At 36.8% G+C, this 23300-nt stretch overlaps 1 protein-coding gene across 1 annotated transcript in view; it reads right to left on the reverse strand.

The window, feature by feature from the left end:
• Positions 1–23300, reverse strand: part of LOC140139648 (uncharacterized) — a 192328-nt gene that overhangs the window by 79854 nt on the left and 89174 nt on the right. The window contains 14 exon segments of the mRNA XM_072161352.1: positions 389–1156; positions 1431–2171; positions 2758–2883; positions 3509–3620; positions 3813–3919; positions 4425–4579; positions 5594–5831; positions 6195–6311; positions 6609–6693; positions 20309–20536; positions 20967–21079; positions 21606–21722; positions 22183–22340; positions 23146–23200. Coding sequence (XP_072017453.1) covers positions 389–1156; positions 1431–2171; positions 2758–2883; positions 3509–3620; positions 3813–3919; positions 4425–4579; positions 5594–5831; positions 6195–6311; positions 6609–6693; positions 20309–20536; positions 20967–21079; positions 21606–21722; positions 22183–22340; positions 23146–23200 — 3120 coding nt within the window.

Here is a 23300-nt window from a genome sequence, read left to right on the forward strand (position 1 = left end):
TCAATGTGTACACTTTCACTGCACATATTGAATTTCACAGTATTAAGCAGTGGAGGTGTTCCCATTGATGTAACGTCATCAGGTGTCGAATCGCAAAGACTTCTGGGATGCCAAACATTGTACAGCCTATTTTGAATAATGACCAAAATTAAATACATTTTACCTCTAGTGATATGAAATACTTTTCTTTATAATATCTTCAAAAGGTTATTTGAACAAATAATATACCACAAGACTTTCACTTTCTTACTTTTTGTTTGTCAAAAAGGCTGCCAAATTGAATTGCTGTGAAGCGGATACTTACTAGCCTATTTGACTGGTGTGGTAAGAAGACTTGTTCATTTGGCATTGCTATAATAGATACATGGTATGTTTGACGGATACTTACTAGTCTATTTGACTGGTGTGGTAAGAAGACTTGTTCCTTTGGCATTGCTATAATAGATACATGGTATGTTTGACGGATACTTACTAGTCTATTTGACTGGTGTGGTAAGAAGACTTGTTTCTTTGGCATTGCTATAATAGATACATGGTATGTTTGACGGATACTTACTAGTCTATTTGACTGGTGTGGTAAGAAGACTTGTTTCTTTGGCATTGCTATAATAGATACATGGTATGTTTGACGGATACTTACTAGTCTATTTGACTGGTGTGGTAAGAAGACTTGTTCCTTTGGCATTGCTATAATAGATACATGGTATGTTTGACGGATACTTACTAGTCTATTTGACTGGTGTGGTAAGAAGACTTGTTCATTTGGCATTGCTATAATAGATACATGGTATGTTTGACGGATACTTACTAGTCTATTTGACTGGTGTGGTAAGAAGACTTGTTCCTTTGGCATTGCTATAATAGATACATGGTATGTTTGACGGATACTTACTAGTCTATTTGACTGGTGTGGTAAGAAGACTTGTTCCTTTGGCATTGCTATAATAGATACATGGTATGTTTGACGGATACTTACTAGTCTATTTGACTGGTGTGGTAAGAAGACTTGTTCCTTTGGCATTGCTATAATAGATACATGGTATGTTTGACGGATACTTACTAGTCTATTTGACTGGTGTGGTAAGAAGACTTGTTCATTTGGCATTGCTATAATAGATACATGGTATGTTTGACGGATACTTACTAGTCTATTTGACTGGTGTGGTAATTTATTTATTTATTTATTTATTTATAACATTTGGCACAAGGCCAGGCAGATCCAATATTGATTACACAATAAATTGAAGGATTGCCCTTACATTAAAATCAGAAACATTACTAACAAATACATATAATCAATACAGAATAAAATAAAACAAAACATAAATTATGTGAACTGGTTAGAGGAGGTGGGACTGGATGGCCAATTTGAAGACTTGTTCCTTTGGCATTGCTATAATAGATACATGGTATGTTTGACGGATACTTACTAGTCTATTTGATTGGTGTGGTAAGAAGACTTGTTCCTTTGGCATTGCTATAATAGATACATGGTATGTTTGACGGATACTTACTAGTCTATTTGACTGGTGTGGTAAGAAGACTTGTTCCTTTGGCATTGCTATAATAGATACATGGTATGTTTGACGGATACTTACTAGTCTATTTGACTGGTGTGGTAAGAAGACTTGTTCATTTGGCATTGCTATAATAGATACATGGTATGTTTGACGGATACTTACTAGTCTATTTGACTGGTGTGGTAAGAAGACTTGTTCCTTTGGCATTGCTATAATAGATACATGGTATGTTTGACGGATACTTACTAGTCTATTTGACTGGTGTGGTAAGAAGACTTGTTTCTTTGGCACTGCTATAATAGATACATGGTATGTTTGACGGATACTTACTAGTCTATTTGACTGGTGTGGTAAGAAGACTTGTTCCTTTGGCATTGCTATAATAGATACATGGTATGTTTGACGGATACTTACTAGTCTATTTGACTGGTGAGGTAAGAAGACTTGTTCCTTTGGCATTGCTATAATAGATACATGGTATGTGTGACGGATACTTACTAGTCTATTTGACTGGTGTGGTAAGAAGACTTGTTCCTTTGGCATTGCTATAATAGATACATGGTATGTTTGAGCTGCTGCTAGACCCTCCACAATGATACTGTTGCAGTCAGCAGTAAGACTTGCATGGTAGCAGATGTTGTTTACAAACACCTGAAACAAAGAACATACATAGTATATGAATTGAAGTCAAGAAAGCATCAGAATTTGGTCACAAAGATGGTTATTTACTTATCAAAAATTTCTGTAAGATTGAAATTCATTACTCACCACGGAGGGTTTGACAGTGACCCTAAATAACTTTGAAAGAGAGATGGGCACTTTGGCATGTAAGCACAGCCATGAATATTTACCTACCTTACCTATCATCAAACATGATCCAAAACACCTCCAAAATGACTCAAAATTGAATTCAAACACTCTTTTCTTGTTTATAATTTTATTTTGTATACCTGAAGTTTGATGGAAATACTTTAGAAACATGTCCAATTATCTTTCCCTCACACTTCCAGTTATAAGTAGCTGTCAAAGTTCATACTGAATTGGCCAATTATCAATTTGTGGCATGTTACCGCATGTATTATTTTAGTCTCACAGCTACTGTTACTTGGAGCTGTGGTAACATGCATGATGTTGTTCCCTAAAATCTAAATTATATTTGCCAACACAGACTCATTAACTTCATAAACATTCAGTTTGTGACTGCTTGGTTAATTCCAATCATTCTTGCTGGGCTTACCTGGTATCCTACAACCTGCTCCCTGTACTCCTCTTGAGGCAACTGCCAATATAATTCCAGATGTCCAGCTCCAACAAACCAACCCTGGATTTCTGGAACACACTGCCACCACTGCCATTTAGTTGTCTGCAGTTCAATAAATGATCATTTTATATGAAACTTACAAATGTACAAATTTGTGCAATGCAACAAGCTGTGTCAAACTTTGTAGTACTTGTACTTTGTAAATATTTCAATCGGGAATTGCTAATGGATATTTATCCTATAAAATTTTATATTGAAATCAGTGATTTAGCTGAAACAAAACAGCCAAAATGTGAGTGGACATATGTTTTTGCGCTTGTGGGGTGTGCGCATGTGTGTGCAAATTTATAACATACAGATTTGTTTCCAATACACTTCATGTAATTCAAGACACACATCAATCCGTGGCTGCTTGAAGTCCTATCTACCTCAACAAGCTCATTTAGTTAACAAAAATATAGTTTGTGGTGTGTGTGAGTATGCTTTCAAAAGATTGTGTGCTGACAAGAAAAAAGCATTGATACTTTGCTTAAAAAGAGCAGATGCCGTAATATACGGCATCTACATTCAGTGTTGTGTTTATAATCCTGATAACCTAATGGTGTCGCAAGCTATGTTGCTGCTCAACCAAGACTTTGGAAAAGTTAACTTTTTAAGCAAATGTCAAAGTGACAGAGTCCATTATCAGTCTACACGCTGCTATGAATAGATCCTATTTTTTACTTACAGGGCCTGATGTGTAAAGCTTCTGTTCCTCTTCAAAATCTTCAGTTGCTACGGAAACAGCATCTTCATCATCCGAGCTGTCACCTTTACCACCTTCAAGGACCCAGAATCGCCTGAAAAATATGAAGGTTCAAAAATTGTTTTCTTTGTGAACAGTTTTGTGTATAATCTTTGTGGTATTTATAAAAGATGATCAAAAGTTCAAAGAAATCAGTGACTGAAAGAACAAGACAACCAACCAACCATCTGGGCCATAACATAAGCCCACACATTCTGGGGCCAAAAATTCAGAGAGTATCACTTACGATGATGTGAATGTTTTACTTGGTAACATGTTGTCGCTAATTGCTTTAGCTCGGATAATGTGAAGGCCAGATTTCTTGAGACAAATTCCCTTATCTCTTTTATAAATCTGCAAGAAAGAAAAACATAAAAGAACTTATAATTTATCAAAATGTGCACACCACCTGATAAGCAAGTTTCATCCTACCAGTAAAGTATTACCGATATAAGAAAACCTTAACACCAACTGTTTATCCACCAAAACATTTTATCTAATGAAAAAAATAGACTCTGTTACAAATATTTTGACAAGAAACTATCCATTTTTTCTTGGAATAAGAGAGTTTTAACCCTTATATGCATCAGATGCTCTATTGACCCAACTTAACAGAAAAGTCCTCTGACTCTTTTATTCCTTTTGCCCCTTTTTTTCTCTACTCCTTCCCCAATAATTTTTGGAGTAAACAGTATTTTCTTAACACTTAACACTTCCTACAGCTATTAATTAAAGTCACTCCAATCATATCAAATTACTCAAAATGATTTGTACGGTTAACCAAGGTAGGACCAAAGGACCAAATAGCCATCCAGCAAGAGGGTAAAGAGCAAATCATTTCAAGTATTAATATCCTTACCCTAGTAGTAGCACCATGTAGTTGAGGTTCTGCACCATCCATAGTATAGATAATGGTAGCAGACTCTGTATTGGAAGCCACATCAATTTGATGCCATTTTTCCACTGTCCCTCCTGTACTCTTGGACACTATCAATGGCATGCTGGTACACACTTCTGTCAAATTAGACAAAATATTAAGGTTTAAGGAATATCTCTTGAATATGACCATCAAATACTTTCATAGCTAAAATGATAGACTAGAATAAATGGCTGAAATTGTAAAATGAGCTACATGTTGTCTAATGGTGTAGGCCTAACAGTGAACTAAGCCTAACAGTAAACTAGCTCTAACATCAAAATAGATGAGAATAATAATGCTAACACTTACACTGAATCCAATGCCAATACCCTAAATGCTTTGAGTGACTCCATAAGATTTAAGAGGAACTGCAGTCTCATAATCTATACATATTTAAATCTGAATCTTACATTTGTTTGAATGATTAGCTCAGTCCAGCCAGAGTAGGCATAGAGTAGACTGTAAAAGGACACATAACATTTCATATGCTATGCTTTGAAATGATAAAAGGCCATGATTGGCCTTGCCCATTTCAAATTCAGAGGTTAATAACTTTGGAACCGAGGAATATCCCGAGGGGTGCAGCCCCAAGGGATATTCTGAGGTCCAAAGCAAATGTTCGGCACAACGTGGCGTGCGAGAGGTTACTAAAATATTTACGCTGATGGTGCGGAGGCCCACTGTCGAATATTAGTAATCGTGTTCAACATTTGCGTTTAACAAATAAATAAAAAAATGATTGGATCGCATGTATCGCATATATTATTGAGGTTATGAATTGGTCTTAATGCCCAAAGTTTTTAAAGCTAATGTAGTACATTTTCTTTAGCACCCTTGCTCAATGGCCTTGATAATGAGTGCCCTTGTAAAAGTAAATTATGATGAGGCCTCTATAATCTAAGACCGAATTACAAAGACTAGTTTGCGTCTGATGTCACAGGAAAGGAGCTGTGTGATTGCATGCTGACCTGTGCAGTATGGTGCATATTTGGTCTGGTTGACAGGACATCGTACGCTCTTTTAATTGTTCTCAAATAATAATATGGCTTATTTTAAACTGACCCAGCTGCTGGCATGTAATAATTTGCATGGGGTATTATATAGCATACCTTTTTCTAGTACATTGATAGTGCTCACACACCCTGTTGCACCCTCTGAGGTGTAATAGAATGAGCCAGATTCCTGGAAGGTTTGCATACAACTATAATTACATTGTGATCCTCCACTACTAAATGCATCTGGTCCTGTCACTGGCATGTAACACTTTGGATGGTCAGGTGGGTTGACGTGCACAATGTTGTGCTTCTCTGTGTGACTGTCTTTCCATGACCATAACACAGTTTGTCCCTGTGATGGGAAGAACATAAATAATAGTGGTGATTTCAGATATGTTATCAAATTCAGTCAAATTGGTGTAACAGGCAGAAAAATGGGTATGTAAAAGCACAGTGACCCCAAGTCTACAAGCCTTTCTGCATAGAATAAACACTAGTTTCATTCATACCTTGCAATGTACACAAAATCCCTCTACTTTGAAATTTGAAACAGAAATGAATTACACCTGTTGTCCATGGGTCAAATCGTATGTCATTTTACTGCATGTAAAAATAAGTTAAATAATGACTAGTTTGCAAAGTCTATGTTTCTATACCCAGGGAACAGTCCAGTCAGTTGTGCTCTCCTCAAATGTGTACATATAGAGTAACTTACCTTAAGAATGTTGACTACAGGTGGGTTGAAGCATTTACTAGTCACTTTGACTTGTCTGATGTCATTGGGTTCACTCACTACTACAGAACTCAGTGTGGTCTTACTGCTATGCTCAAACTGTAAGACATGATGAACATGAAGAATTCCTGTTTTTATTATCTACAATCAGGTCCAATTATTGCATCCATTTATCAAAATGTTGTATGTTTTATTCTCATTTAGTTAAATATTGTTATGTGTATCATATAATGGCATTATGTGGAAATAAAATCAAGTAAAACAGCAAACCAATGCATACCGAGAACTCCGATAGTCTTAAATGAATAAATACATCACAAATTTGTGAACAACTGTAATGCAAGCAAACAGGTAATGCTAAGTTTAGAAGTAAAATCAGCAAATACTATTACTCACCATGTATTTATCACCTTTGTCAGAGAATGCTTTACTGTAATAGTGATAAAGTCCTGTTTCATTGAAAGATAATGCACAGCACCTCCTGGAGGAAAATACACAACACTGAACAATATAAATCATATAAAATCAGCACCCTTTCCTATTCCATTTGATATCCATATACAGCACCTATGAAAGGCAATCTCCCATTTCAAATGAAGTCATCCATTCAGGAAAGATTAAGGTCATGTCTTCCATAGGGGTGTATCAACACTTTGCTCTTGGGTTGTTGATCACAGAAGAAAGGGTATGATTAGAAACATTGAAGCATCAAAGTTCAAATAGCAAGCCTACATCTATTTTTGGATTTCAATTGGAATACTGTCAAGAAGTTGTTTTCCCGGTTTTAAAAGTTTTATGTTAAATAGGGATAGTCCCGATTTTTTTTTTGTTTCCTCTTTTGTTCAGGACAAATTCTGATTGGTAGCCAAAGTCCTCTGGATTGATCAATCTTTTGTTCAGAGCAAAGCCTGATTGGTCACTGAAATCCTGTACCAATCGATTGGGGCTGTTCCGTTTTGTGTCCAAACTCCCTGGCCAGGTTGTTCGTGTTCATATTTTTTTTTATTCATGTACGGGAGCAAGTATATTGACGAATGTCCTTTCCTCTAAATATTGAGTCAGTGGAACTTGCCCTTTCACAAATAGGGAGGGAGTAAAGTGGAAGTAAGAGCGGCGAAATCGCCGTGACATCCGGTCTGAACCAGATCAGATCAGTTCTGTCGGGCCGTTAAGGGCTAGAGACATGCGTCTGGTTTTGCTTAAAAATGTTTCAATTTGTTTTATAGGTTTTTCATCAAAATTTAGTGTGGGAATAACTCCACCTTGAGAGTGAATTCCCTAAACAAGTTTGGTCAAAAATTTTTGCTCGACAAACGTAGAGAAAGCAAAAAGAAATGTGTTTTAAAATATAAACACGTGTGAAATTTTGAGAAAACAAAATGGCGTCGAACATGTCCAAAGCCTTTCGCCATACAGAAGTGATGGTTTGGTAAGTGTCGTAAACCTTAAAATCTGTTCCACTGACTGACTGCCCCTCCATTTATCCATGTTTGAAAATATTATCAGAGATGTGTGAGGAATTATATTGGCGTTCTATTACGGGACACAAATAGAAAATGGGGAAAAATTGTTGTTGTTTTATGCGAGAAACTCAGACACCGTTGCCTCAAATTTTAAAAAGTCCACGGCGTTGTGATATGCTGTGGCTTCTTCATTCGGTGATACCGAAAATTGATTTGCGATATTTTGATTATTTGAATTGATTGATGTCATATTTTTGTTAAGCTTAAGAATTGCACTTTTTGTATTTGCCTCAAAATTTAAAAAAAGTCCACGGCGTTTTGAATGCTGTGGCTTCTTTATTTGGATTCCGAAAATTAATTTGTGTATTATTTTGATGTTCTGTTTTGATTGGTGATATATTTTTGGTAAGATTAAGATTTGCACTTTTTGTATTTGTACCCTCCATGGAAGCACATACAAATAATTTTGTGGTCATTTCGATGTGAAGTGACAATTTTGTTGGAAAATTAAGTTGCGGAATTCAATTTGAATAATCAACAATGTCATGATCGCCTTCATGAATGTTGGTGTCTGGTTTTCTCGAGAAACAAATTAACCTCGGGTGCTGAAAATTTTAGCACATGAGTTTGTGGCCGTCACAAAATTTGGGAGACGACAAAAATGGTTTTATAAGCTTAAACTTTGTTTAAATTGAAAATTAATTGATGAATAATTTTCATTAATCAACTTTCATGACTTTCATCCAAATTTTTGAAAGGGAAATGATCGATTCAATTGATCGGTCGGGTTGATTGATTTTATTGGAAAGGTATTTACCGATCACTTGATCAGATTGATTATTAGAAATTGATTGATCAATAATTTTTATTAATCAACTTTCATCCAAATTTTTGAAAGGGAAATGATCGATTCAATTGATCGGTCGGGTTGATTGATTTTATTGAAAGGTATTTACCGATCACTTGATCGGATTGATTATTAGAAATTGATTGATCAATAATCTTTATTAATCAACTTTCATCCAAATTTTTGAAAGGGAAATGATCGATTCAATTGATCGGTCGGGTTGATTGATTTTATTGGAAAGGTATTTACCGATCACTTGATCGGATTGATTATTAGAAATTGATTGATCAATAATTTTTATTAATCAACTTTCATCCAAATTTTTGAAAGGGAAATGATCGATTCAATTGATCGGTCGGGTTGATTGATTTTATTGGAAAGGTATTTACCGATCACTTGATCGGATTGATTATTAGAAATTGATTGATCAATAATTTTTGTTAATCAACTTTCATCCAAATTTTTGAAAGGGAAATGATCGATTCAATTGAACGGTCAGGTTGATTGATTTTATTGGAAAGGTATTTACCGATCACTTGATCGGATTGATTATTAGAAATTGATTGATCAATAATTTTTGTTAATCAACTTTCATCCAAATTTTTGAAAGGAAATGATCGATTCAATTGATCGGTCGGGTTGATTGATTTTATTGAAAGGTATTTACCGATCACTTGATCGGATTGATTATTAGAAATTGATTGATCAATAATTTTTATTAATCAACTTTCATCCAAAATTTTGAAAGGGTGTTGGTCGGTGCATTTTATCGATCAGCACTGGGGTATTTAGGGTTTCACACTTGATCAGATTGATTATTAGAAATTGATTGATCAATAATTTTTATTAATCAACTTTCATCCAAAATTTTGAAAGGGTGTTGGTCGGTGCATTTTATCGATCAGCATTGGGGTATTTAGGGTTTCAAACTTGATCAGATTGATTATTAGAAATTGATTTATCGATAATTTTTATTAATCCACTTTCATCCAAAAATTTTGAAAGGGTGTTGGTCGGTTCATTTTATCGATCAGCACTTGGGGTATTTAGGGTTTCACAAATTGGTCAGTTATAATATTGACAAATTACTTGAAAAGTAATAAGCCGATTGATTAATCGGGAATTTATTTTTGTCTCGATTCATGTTGAATCGTTATTTTATGTGAGAAACAAATCTCAAATATTGTGTCCCTGGTTCCATTATACCAGAGAAATTGAATTTGCTATTTAAATTTATATTTATATTTATATTTTTGCAATTCAAAAATAATTAATAAATTTACTGAACTGTAAAACCTAGATTCAGGGTGAATTTATTTCGTCTCAAGGTCAAGAGTATAAATTAGGCACTTGATTCCCCTTCATATTTTTCAATTTTAAGGCCACGCTACCCACGGCCAGGGAATTGTCGGACTTCGTCGCAAGTCCGACTTTTATTCCAATTTTCCCAAACCCCTGGTCTGTGACATAAATTTTGGTGGCAGCGGTGGGATTTTGGTGGCAACGGTCTGTCTCAATTACCAGGCCTTAATTTTGGTGACAGCGGCACAGCTGCATTTGTCCAGTTCAACCTTATATCATTGGGTTTTTATTATCTTAAAAACCTTTTAGGCCTTCAAAATTTTAGGGTAGTAAATACAAGTGCTTGATTTATTTGAATTGTCTCACTGTTACGAAATATTTTCATTGTTTAGTAAATTAAAAAAAAAAATAATGGCAAAACAAGGACCAAATTTCAAATTATCTTATACTCCACTTTCATTCATGGAGGAAGGTGCAATTAGATTCAATGCAGATGAAGTAGATATGAATACTTTGGGTCATCAATATGATCAATCTCATGTTAAAAAGGAAGATGAAATTGAACAACATCTGCATGACCTTGCAAATAGGGTGGCAAAAGCAAGTGAATCTGGTTCATATCTTGCAGATCAAGATGGGGAGTATCTGGATGAAAGAATTCATCCCGATACAGAGGTTAAAAATTCTGTAAGGGCTGATGCATGTACAAATACACAAGCCCGTCCAAGGGTATTAAAGAAAACTCAAATTCCCCCACCAACAGTCAGTGGAACAGATGGTTTTTCTGTGGAGCATGGGCTGCTGCATAACCCTGGTACTCAAAGGCAAACTTCCATAATCCCCCATGGTTATTCAAATTCTTTGCCCGGTGATAATTCGAGAATACATCGAACACCAATTGCAAACCAGAACCCTACAGTGGTGATACAGATTTAACTTCGTGGTTGGTTCATTTTGATTTGATGTCAGAAATTAACAGGTGGGAAGGAATAGTAAAAGCTAAATTTATGGGAGGTGCATTACGTGGCGAAGCTTTGCGATTATATGCTTCCCTCAGCAAAGAGTCGCGTGCAGATGCCGACATAATTGCGCATGAATTGTGTAGTAGATTCAGTCCGTGTGACCCAGCGCGGTCGTATCGCTTTGCGACTAAGACAGAGACGTCGTAAACCTAATGAATCTTTGTCTGCATTAGCTACTGCGATTAGAGTGCTAACAGCTAAAGCTTTTCCAGATGCGCCTCATTCCGTTGCAGACGACATTGCAATCGACCATTTTGTGGAAGCCTTAGAAGGAAATAAGCAATTGAGAATGGCGATAAGACGAAAACAACCAAAAACCATGTCGGAAGCATTGGCGACTGCAAGGTTTGAGGAGGGACTGATTCAGGTTGATGAGGATCGAAATCCATTAGCTCGCAGAACAGCAGCGCTGCAAAATGCTGACAATTTATTAGCACCGTCCCCAGTAGTGAATAGTAAACCTCTTGATGCAGGCGTGGCGTCTAGTAGTATTATAGGTCAAAATACAACTTTTGTTTCACAACCTGAACTTGAGACTGGTAACACTAAATTAGGACTCACAGATTTGGAAAACCCTAATACAAATATATTTAAAAAGAAGAGTGAAGAAGCTTGGAGGTATAAAGTAGAGAGAAAGATAGATTCATTAACTGCAGAAAGAGATGACTTGACAGAGAAGGTTCAGACTTTGATACAAATAACTCAACAATTAAAAGGCATGGTTGTTACTAACAATCAACCGAGTACTATTGCTCCTGTTCAGACAAATGATTATTATCCAATACGTGAGCCAAGACCACGTTCACAGGTGCAGTGTTATCATTGCTATAGTTTTGGACATTACAAAAACGAATGTCCCCACTTGTCAAACACACGATATGGATGGATGAATAATAGGCCAAGGATGAATCCAGCTGGAAATATGTATATCCCTCCATCTAATAACATGCAGGTCCCACCATCTGGTAATATGCAGTTCCTCCAGCTGGTAACGCATATGGACCACTAACCAGTCATAATAATCATGGTAATACCAGTAGTAATATGAATAGTAGTCCAACTTGTAACATGTATGGTCAAACAACTTGTAGTAATGGTAATCAGACTAGTAATATGTATGGTGAAATGTCTAGGGGGGCACATGGACAGGACATGTCAAACGGTGGATATAAAGTCCAGAATAGTAGTCCGTTACCTCATCCAGCTGATAGTATTCCCAGTGTTCGTGATGGTTATTTTGTAGGAAATTCAAGGAATCAGTCAACAGGTGCAGATTTAAACTCTGTTCGGTTGCCCAAGACAGGGCCAATGAGCAACCTACTGCAAACAAGGCCCAGGTAGTCAAGAAATCAATTTATGCAATGGTTAGAATTGGTAAGCAGGATATTAAGATGCTTGTAGATAGTGGTTCAACTGACACTTTGATTCATCCCAAGGTTTGGGAATTATTTCCAAAGGAGATTACTGATCAGCTTAAGCCTTATTTACCCCCAATTGCAGCTGCAAATGGTCAGGTGTTGAAAGTACATGGTGTATGTGGAGAACTTGATATGCAGTTAGGGAAAGTACAGGTTAAACATCCAGTTTTGGTCGCTGACATTGAACCTGCTGGAATTTTAGGAAATGATTTTATGCATTCTTTTGGAGGAATTGTAGATGTACGGAAGGGCACAGTTACTATCATGGATAAACAAATTCCAGTAGTAGTTGAAACATCTCCTTCCCAATGTTGTCGGGTAGCTGTACTTAATACTACAACCATTCAGCCAGGACAGGAATTGATTATTCCAGGTCGACTTGTTAGTAGGAAGCCAGCAGGAATAGGTATTGTGGAAGCGACTAAACAATTTGTTGAGCGTGATAGTGGTGTCCTTGTTGCAAGGTCAGTGGTTGATTTTGATTGCACAAGAGTTCCTTTGAGGTTGGCAAATTTTCTAGTGAACCAGTGGTACTTTATCAAGGTACAAATGTAGCATTGTTACAGCCTGCTGAGTTAGTACAGTCATTAGGGAATGGTGATGAAGCAAACACACAAGACCAAATTGATACCAATTTATTTGAAAGTACATGTAACACAATTAACAACATAGACACTGAGGAAATACAAACAAGTAGTTCTTCAAATGAATTCAAGAATACAAATTCATATGGTGTAAGTGAGAATAAAGTTAGATCCAAGACTGATAATTCATTACAAGATATTGTTGAGACAAATTCAAAAGAGCAGAAGAAGGACATAGTGAATGATGATTTAAAGGAGTTAATACATCGGACAATCCCAGATTTAGATAATAATCAAAAAGAAGCGGTGGTGAATGTGATTAAAAAACACAAAAGGTTTTTTCAGAAAATAGTGAACCAGGGAGAACTTCTTTAGCATATCATCATATCAATACAGGTGATTGTCCCCAATAAGACAGCCGCCTAGGCGCTTGCCTTTTCATCAACGTGCAGAAGTAGAAAATGAAATTCAGAGTATGCTTCAAAAAGGCATCATTAGTCCTTCTCAGTCACCATGGCAGTCCCCAGTAGTAATTGCAAAGAAGAGTGATGGTACTTTACGATTTTGTGTTGATTTTCGCAAAATTAATTTGAATGTCCGAGTGGATTCGTATCCACTTCCTAGGATAGATGATACTTTAGATGCTCTATCAGGTTCACAATGGTTTTCTACATTAGATTTGACCTCGGGTTATTGGCAGATAGAAGTTGCCCCAGAAGACAGACAGAAAACAGCATTTTCCACTGGTACGGGACTTTATGAGTTCAACGTACTCCCATTTGGTTTGACAAATGCGCCTCGACTTTCGAGCGCCTTATGGAGCGTGTGTTATCAGGGTTGCAATGGCAAATTTGTCTGGTCTATTTGGATGACATCATTATTTTTAGTAAGACCTTTGAAGATCATCTTACAAGGATGGAAACTGTGTTTACTAGACTTGAACAAGCAGGGCTTAAACTTAAACCCAAAAAGTGTGATTTGTTAAAAACACGAGTTCTATACTTAGGTCATGTTATTTCACGTGATGGAGTATCAACAGATCCAAAGAAAATTGACAAAGTTAGAAATTGGAAGGTACCTACAAATGTGAAAGAAGTCAGACAATTTTTAGGCCTGTGTTCCTATTATAGACGTTTTGTGAAATCATTTTCTACAATAGCAGCACCTCTACATCGTCTCACAGAGAAAGATACTATTTTCATTTGGACCAAAAAATGTCAAAAAGCGTTTGAGGAATTGAGAAATCATCTAACAACCTCCCCAATTTTAGCATTTCCGGATTTTTCCAAGAGTTTTATATTGGACACTGATGCAAGTGGAGATGGTATAGGGAGTGTATTGTCACAGGTTCAAGATGGAAAGGAAAGAGTTATCGCCTATGCGAGTAAGAAACTTTCCAAATCAGAACGGAAATACGATGTAACACGGAGAGAAATGTTGGCAGCAGTTTCATTTGTTAAACATTTTCGCCATTTCCTGTATGGGAGAACATTCAGACTTAGAACAGATCATGGTTCTTTAAGGTGGTTATCAAATTTCAAGGAGATAGATGGTCAAGTAGCAAGGTGGTTCAAGTTCTTGCAATGTTTGAATTTGAAATTGAACATAGGCCTGGTAAAAAACATAATAATGCAGACGCACTCTCACGACATCCCGATGTGTATGAAGCAGATAGATGTGACTCGGCAAGGTGTTGTTCAGTTTCTCACACAGGTAGTTCCAAGGACATAAAGTCAATAGTGTGTACATGTACTGGTGCATTCAGTCTTGCAGGATTAGATTCCCAGTCCCTTGCATTAGCTCAAAAACAAGATACTCGTATTTCACCAATAATAGATCTTTTGAAAAAGAGTTCTACTCGTCCTACATTGGAAGCTGTTTCTGGTTTGGATCGTTTTTCAAAGATATTATGGAGCCAGTGGGATCAGTTGACTTTGAAAGAGGGAGTGTTGTATAGAAAATATATTTCATCATCAAGAGTAACATATGTACAATTTGTAGTTCCGCAAGCATTAAAGAATGAAGTGTTGATATTTGCTCATGATACTAGAACAGCGGTCATTTAGGACAGAGGAGAACTCTGGGTAAAATCAGAAAATCATATTATTGGCCAAGTTATCGTAGAGATGTGAATGATTATGTCAGAAGTTGTGTAGCTTGTCAAACTAGAAAACGTCCAACAGGGAAACGAAGACGGGCTCCTATGAAACTTTGTCAAGTTGGCGCACCATTAGAACGCATAGCTTTAGATATTTTAGGACCACTGCCTCAGTCTAAGAATGGCAACAAATATATTGTGGTAATAATGGATTACTTTACCAAATGGGTAGAGGCGATACCGTTGCCAGATCGAAAGGCTGAGACAGTGGCCCAAGCGCTAACTACTGAATTCATATGTCGCTATGGAGTACCGTTAACAGTACATACAGATCAAGGATCAAATTTTGAGAGTACACTTTTTCAAGAAGTATGTCGCTTGTTGTCAATAGATAAGACGCGAACTACTGCTTATCACCCACAGTCTGATGGCTTGGTTGAGCGCATGAATGCGACTTTAGAAACCATGGTATCAATGTATGTAATCAAATGACCAAACGGATTGGGATGAACACCTTCCATTTGTTCTTATGGCTTACAGAGCAAGCGAGCAAGAGTCAACAGGCGTGCGCCAAATTTGTTGATGTTTGGGAGGAAATTTCTTTACCATTGGATGTTCTAATAGCTCCACCACCAGGTGAAACAATTGAGTCGCCTTCATCTTATGCCCTTAATATTAGAAATAAACTGGAAGTTGCCTTTGAGGTTGCCAGAAATAATATGCAAGCAGCCCAGGTGAGACAAAAAAGGGTATACGACACAAAAGCCCACGGAAGACCCTACAGAACTGGAGACACTGTGTGGTTGTACACAGAAACTAGAAAACGGGGGGTAACACCAAAACTTCAATGTTTTGGAATGGGCCATGTGTAATAGAACGCCAATATTCTACTTCCAATTACATGATCAAATTGCCAAATGGTAAATGTAGTGTAGTTCATTATGATCGGTTAAAACCATGTGTATTGAGAACGACTGGTGAAGTGCATGAAAACAGGGAAGACGAACCTCAAGAAAACCAGACAGAAGAGGACAATGTGAATACCAGTGCCATATCAGAAGAGGACGAAGTCATGAATGGGTGTACAGTTGACGTGCCTTCCCTTTCCCAAGTCCCTCTTGGTGCTGTGGCGTCGGGTGACGAAAATTTGTCACCAGAAACAGTGGCGAACCAATTAATGAACATTGAGACAGATCAGTCTCCGTCTTCAGTGGTGGCGTCGGGTGACGAAAATTTGTCACCAGAAACATCAATGGCGAACCAATTAATGAACAGTGAGACAGAGCAGTCTCCGTCTTCAGTGGTGGCGTCGGGTGACGAAAATTTGTCACCAGAAACATCAATGGCGAACCAATTAATGAACATTGAGACAGATCAGTCTCCGTCTTCAGTGGTGGCGTCGGGTGACGAAAATTTGTCACCAGAAACATCAATGGCGAACCAATTAATGAACATTGAGACAGATCAGTCTCCGTCTTCAGTGGTGGCGTCGGGTGACGAAAATTTGTCACCAGAAACATCAATGGCGAACCAATTAATGAACATTGAGACAGATCAGTCTCCGTCTTCAGTGGTGGCGTCGGGTGACGAAAATTTGTCACCAGAAACATCAATGGCGAACCAATTAATGAACATTGAGACAGATCAGTCTGCGGTGGTGGCGTCGGGTGACGAAAATTTGTCACCAGAAACATCAGTAGCGAACCAATTAATGAACATTGAGACAGATCAGTCTCCGTCTTCAGTGGTGGCGTCGGGTGACGAAAATTTGTCACCAGAAACATCAGTGGCGAACCAATTAATGAACATTGAGACAGATCAGTCTCCGTCTTCAGTGGTGGCGCCGGGTGACGAAAATTTGTCACCAGAAACATCAGTGGCGAACCAATTAATGAACATTGAGACAGATCAGTCTCCGTCTTCAGTGGTGGCGTCGGGTGACGAAGTTTCATCACCAGAAACATCTACAGTCGCAATTGCAGCTGTAAATGATGAACAACTCTCATCAGATTCATCAATGGTCGACATCTCTTCAACGCAAGTTCAAGTTTCGTCACATAACAGTGAAGCTGCAGGTGTTACCAGTGAAATGAGCAATGAACTGTGTCAGAAATCATCAGATTCAGATGTTGATGACACAAATCCCAAGTCCCTTACCCCTCAAAGGCAAATAAACAGTACACCTGTTCTGCGCCGCCAACAGAGGACAAGAAGACAACCAGCTTGGATGATGAGTGGAGATTATGTCATCGATTTATGAACTTTAATACAAAATGAACTCTGATACATTTCAATGCCATGGACAGGAACACTTGAAAATGAATTATGTTAGGAGTGTTTCTTACAAATTTGCCATTTATTGAGACACTCAATAAATGGCAGGTTTTAAATTATTGCCATGGTAATTATTAATGAACACTTGGATAAATATTTAATGATTATTACAAATTTGCTATAATTGCAATTGACAATGGCAGATTTACAAAGAAATATGTTCTTAAAGGTACATTCATGTCTTTTCTTAAAGGAATATACATGCATTTTTTTTTTAAAGAGATTTCATGCATTACTACTTTGTGATATTTATGTGTGTTGGTGACGCCTTGAGACGCGTCTTGGTGGGGAGGGACATTTGTCAAGAAGTTGTTTTCCGGTTTTAAAAGTTTTATGTTAAATAGGGATAGTCCCGATTTTTTGTGGTTTACCTCTTTTGTTCAGGACAAATTCTGATTGGTAGCCAAAGTCCTCTGGATTGATCAATCTTTTGTTCAGAGCAAAGCCTGATTGGTCACTGAAATCCTGTACCAATCGATTGGGGCTGTTCCGTTTGTGTCCAAACTCCCTGGCCAGGTTGTTCGTGTTCATATTTTTTTTTATTCATGTACGGGAGCAAGTATATTGACGTAATGTCCTTTCCTCTAAATATTGAGTCAGTGGAACTTGCCCTTTCACAAATAGGGAGGGAGTAAAGTGGAAGTAAGAGCGGCGAAATCGCCGTGACATCCGGTCTGAACCAGATCAGATCAGTTCTGTCGGGCCGTTCAGGGCTAGAGACATGCGTCTGGTTTTGCTTAAAATGTTTCAATTTGTTTTATAGGTTTTCATCAAAAATTTAGTGTGGGAATAACTCCACCTTGAGAGTGAATTCCCTACACAAGTTTGGTCAAAGATTTTAGCTCGACCAACGTCGAGAAAGCAAAAAGAAATGTGTTTTAAAATATAAACACGTGTGAAATTTTGAGAAAACAAAATGGCGTCGAACATGTCCAAAGCCTTTAAGCGCCATACAGAAGTGATGGTTTGGTAAGTGTCGTAAACCTTAAAATCTGTTCCACTGACTGACTGCCCTCCATTTATCCATGTTTGAAAATATTATCAGAGATGTGTGAGGAATTATATTGGCGTTCTATTACGGGACACAAATAGAAAATGGGGAAAAATTGTTGTTGTTTTATGAGAAACTCAGACACCGTTGCCTCAAATTTTAAAAAGTCCACGGCGTTGTGATATGCTGTGGCTTCTTCATTCGGTGATACCGAAAATTGATTTATGCGCATATTTTGATTATTTGAATTGATTGATGTCATATTTTTGTTAAGCTTAAGAATTGCACTTTTTGTATTTGCCTCAAAATTTAAAAAAAAAAGTCCACGGCGTTTTGAATGCTGTGGCTTCTTTATTCGAATTCAAAATTAATTTGTGTATTATTTGGATGTTCTGAATTGATTGGTGATATATTTTGGTAAGATTAAGATTTGCACTTTTTGTATTTGTACCCTCCATGAAGCACATACAAATAATTTTGTGGTCATTTCGATGTGAAGTGACAATTTTGTTGGAAAATTAAGTTGCGCAATTCAATTTGAATAATCAACAAGGTCATGATCGTCTTCATGCATGTTGGTGTCTGGTTTTCTCGAGAAACAAATTAACCTCGGGTGCTGAAAATTTTAGCACATGAGTTTGTGGTCATTGTCACAAAATTTGGGAGACGACAAAAATGGTTTTATAAGCTTAAACTTTGTTTAAATTGAAAATTAATTGATGAATAATTTTCATTAATCAACTTTCATGACTTTCATCCAAATTTTTGAAAGGAAATGATCGATTCAATTGATCGGTCGGGTTGATTGATTTTATTGGAAAGGTATTTACCGATCACTTGATCGGATTGATTATTAGAAATTGATTGATCAATAATTTTTGTTAATCAACTTTCATCCAAATTTTGAAAGGGAAATGATCGATTCAATTGAACGGTCAGGTTGATTGATTTTATTGGAAAGGTATTTACCGATCACTTGATCGGATTGATTATTAGAAATTGATTGATCAATAATTTTTGTTAATCAACTTTCATCCAAATTTTTGAAAGGGAAATGATCGATTCAATTGATCGGTCGGGTTGATTGATTTTATTGAAAGGTATTTACCGATCACTTGATCGGATTGATTATTAGAAATTGATTGATCAATAATTTTTATTAATCAACTTTCATCCAAAATTTTGAAAGGGTGTTGGTCGGTGCATTTTATCGATCAGCACTGGGGTATTTAGGGTTTCACACTTGATCAGATTGATTATTAGAAATTTATTGATCAATAATTTTTATTAATCAACTTTCATCCAAAATTTTGAAAGGGTGTTGGTCGGTGCATTTTATCGATCAGCATTGGGGTATTTAGGGTTTCAAACTTGATCAGATTGATTATTAGAAATTGATTGATCGATAATTTTTATTAATCAACTTTCATCCAAAAATTTTGAAAGGGTGTTGGTCGGTTCATTTTATCGATCAGCACTTGGGGTATTTAGGGTTTCACAAATTGGTCAGTTATAATATTGACAAATTACTTGAAAAGTAATAAGTCGATTGATTAATCGGAATTTATTTTTGTCTCGATTCATGTTGAATCGTTATTTTATGTGAGAAACAAATCTCAAATATTGTGTCCCTGGTTCCATTATACCAGAGAAATTGAATTTGCTATTTAAATTTATATTTATATTTATATTTTTGCAATTCAAAAATAATTAATAAATTTACTGAACTGTAAAACCTAGATTCAGGGTGAATTTATTTCGTCTCAAGGTCAAGAGTATAAATTAGGCACTTGATTCCCCTTCATATTTTTCAATTTTAAGGCCACGCTACCCACGGCCAGGGAATTGTCGGACTTCGTCGCAAGTCCGACTTTTATTCCAATTTTCCCAAACCCCTGGTCTGTGACAATACTAGATCAATTTTGGGGTGTAATCTTCTATAAAAATCCAGACATATATTGTGATAAAACTTAATAAGGGGACTTTCCTTCTTTGCATAAAATTTCAATTTCGAACTGCCTATAATGAGTGACATACCTTGGTGTTACTACATCCCTTGTATAAGACTGCAGTTCAAACACCTGTTGTGTCCCGTGGACTTGGGTGAGTCCATGTGTCCTCAGTACAGGCCACACCCATGCTATGCAATCATTAGACTGAGCCAAGACTGGATCTGGTTCCACTTTGTTCTTGGCAACAAGAACTTGATGGACCTGTGGTTGATCAATCACCACTATGGCTCCGTAGAGATTTGGAAGACCAGTACTAGAATAAATCAGAAATAAATATAAATACACATCAGAGCTGGCACATCCTATCATCGGCAATTTAACAAAATCACTATATCATGTGATTGTGAACCTGTCACATGACCACCACAGATGTAATATATTATTGTCATGTTTATACACCAGTTGGCAATGATCCACTTAATTGCTCATTTGCCTGTATTCATACTAATTCTCTACTTGTGCAATATATATGATGTACTCGCCTTAACAACACCCAGTGTTTTACATCAAATAATTTGCAGCTATATTTATTAATTGTTGAATCACCTGCATAAGTGTTTCCATTCTGCTTTTTAATCTGTAAAGTGTGTTAAGGACATTTTGTGTGGTACTAGCTTGCTAATTTACTTGAGCAATAAATGTCTTCATCTATTACACTGATTTATATTTGATACAACACCTACCTGTTGAAATAGACAGGTTGTAGATTATCAAACTGCATCATGAATGCTGCTGGACTCTCCCTAGGTACACCACTACAAAACCCATCCTTAATTGGCTGACCTTGACGACACACCTGATGAGTACATACAAATTAATTCATTTTTGAAAAGGATGTTACAGCTCCCAGCCAGAAAAAAGTAAAGCAAGTACCAAGTACATCATTGTACATCAAATTAATGTGGGAAAAAACAAACACCCAAATTAATGTAATATGACAAGAATTCTAGCTGATGCAAAGGAAGCAATAACCAAAACTAAATGGCTGAAATTGAAACTTTTTCTGGATACTAAAGTGTACAGTACAGGGATGTCCCTCTGCACCACTCTAAAAGCCTGAGACTGCATGGTGAAAAAAGACTGAAATAGCATGTAAAATTGAGGGGAAATCCCATAACAGGATGAAAATAAAAGGGCAAAATTTTGAACTTGACAAAATCATAAATGCAGGCTAAAACATGAAAGGTGGCATATGTAAGAGTATAAGTTAAAAGATATGCTTTAATGGGAAAAATTCCATAGTGCTTATATTTTTGAACTCAGTCAGGCAGATGAATGAATGGACAGGCAAACAGACATATAGAAATAATGAAATGATTTACCTGTACAATATTGTGTAGGTTTTTAGTGTGTTGCCAAACCCACCAGACCCTGTCTCCTGGGTGAATAGTTAACACTGTAGGTTCAAAGCCTTCATCACTCACAATCACAGTGTGCTCCTGCAATCAAATATTGGTGTTTAAACTCAGGGCAAGTAACATTTAATAAGAAATCATTACAATGTTAAGAACAGATATACAAAAATATTGAAATTCAACCAATCCTGCAGATAACAATATGCAGGAAATTAATGCAATTTTCTATTATTTAGTATCCATAACAAATTTGACATGATAAAGACTAAATAAGTTATTTGTCACACAATTCTTTTGCCCTCAAATCAAAGCAAAGAAACTTCACACCCTAGCTAGCCAATTGTTTGATACAAATAACAGGTGTGTTTTCTCAATTCATGGTCTTTTGTCGGACAAGTTTAATGACAAGCAAAACAAAAAATAACCAACTAAATGCTTTAAGCAGATCAAAAGATGCTGCCCATGAAGTAATTAAACATAAAAATCAAACAGCAAATGGAAAACAGTATTTGTTTATAAACGACAGACAAACAAGCATAATTACCTTTTGTGTAGGATTGACAATGGCAGAGCAACCACCCACAGCAATGGGAGTATCTGATACTCTATACTGATATACTCCTGGTGTTTGCAGGTTCACTGTTGCCATGCCGATCCCTGTCACCATGGCAGCACTCTCTTCATTTAAATATTGACATAAATCTGAGGGACAGAAGATAAAACATTAGTAGTGATTCACACACTGAGCCAGATGAGCAAGTTGCAAGTATTTATAAACTTCCCTGCATGAGCAGTTGTAGTTTGGGGAAACAAACAGAATTAAGGCTCAGAGCAAAATGACCAAAACTAGGTTTTGGTACCAACTTTTTCAGCAAAATGGGCTTTCCAGTCAACAAACACTTACGGCAATTACGCGATACGCGTAGAGACGGAAATTACACGATACACATAATTTATTTATTTTCTTTATGTCTACTGAAAATATGTCCAGTGATATTGTTTGCATTACATGAACAAACACAGGATAACTAATATCATCCTTTAGTTGATAAGAATTCTGCAATCTTATTGGTCAAACACCACTTGGAGAAAAAGTCGTATTACCTGCGTACTCCTCATTAATATACAGGCAGGTAATATTTCCCGTATTACCTGGGTAGTCCCGACATGCGCGTGTCTGCGCAACATGACTTGCCCGATATCCTAAACTGGCGTGCATACTTCACGCGCAGCATGGCTGCACTGTCAAAAAGCAAGGAAGAAACTGGCCTACTTTTCAGTAAGATTATCAAACTAAAATCTTTTAGCCTTCGGCTTCATGGAATACTGTAGATATAGGACCAAGTATTTTAACTTGTTCCACATGTACACTAAAAGAACCACTAAGCTATCAGATATCACAAGCTGTACAATTATTTTATGTTCCATGACACTGCACATTTGGGTCCTTCTTGTAAAACTACTCTCATTAGGGATGAAGGAAAACAATGTGAAATGCTATACTTACTATTGCACTCAATATCGGTGGAATGTGTTTCATTGCCAGCAATACAACTCTCCACCTATTACAAAAACAAAATTAGCATCATAATGATAGGGAACAACCCAACCCTCTCACTCCTTGACACAAACATATACTCCCGAAATGTTGATCATTAAATT

Source organism: Amphiura filiformis, chromosome 18, assembly GCF_039555335.1.
Source record: "Amphiura filiformis chromosome 18, Afil_fr2py, whole genome shotgun sequence".
Taxonomy (NCBI): domain Eukaryota; kingdom Metazoa; phylum Echinodermata; class Ophiuroidea; order Amphilepidida; family Amphiuridae; genus Amphiura; species Amphiura filiformis.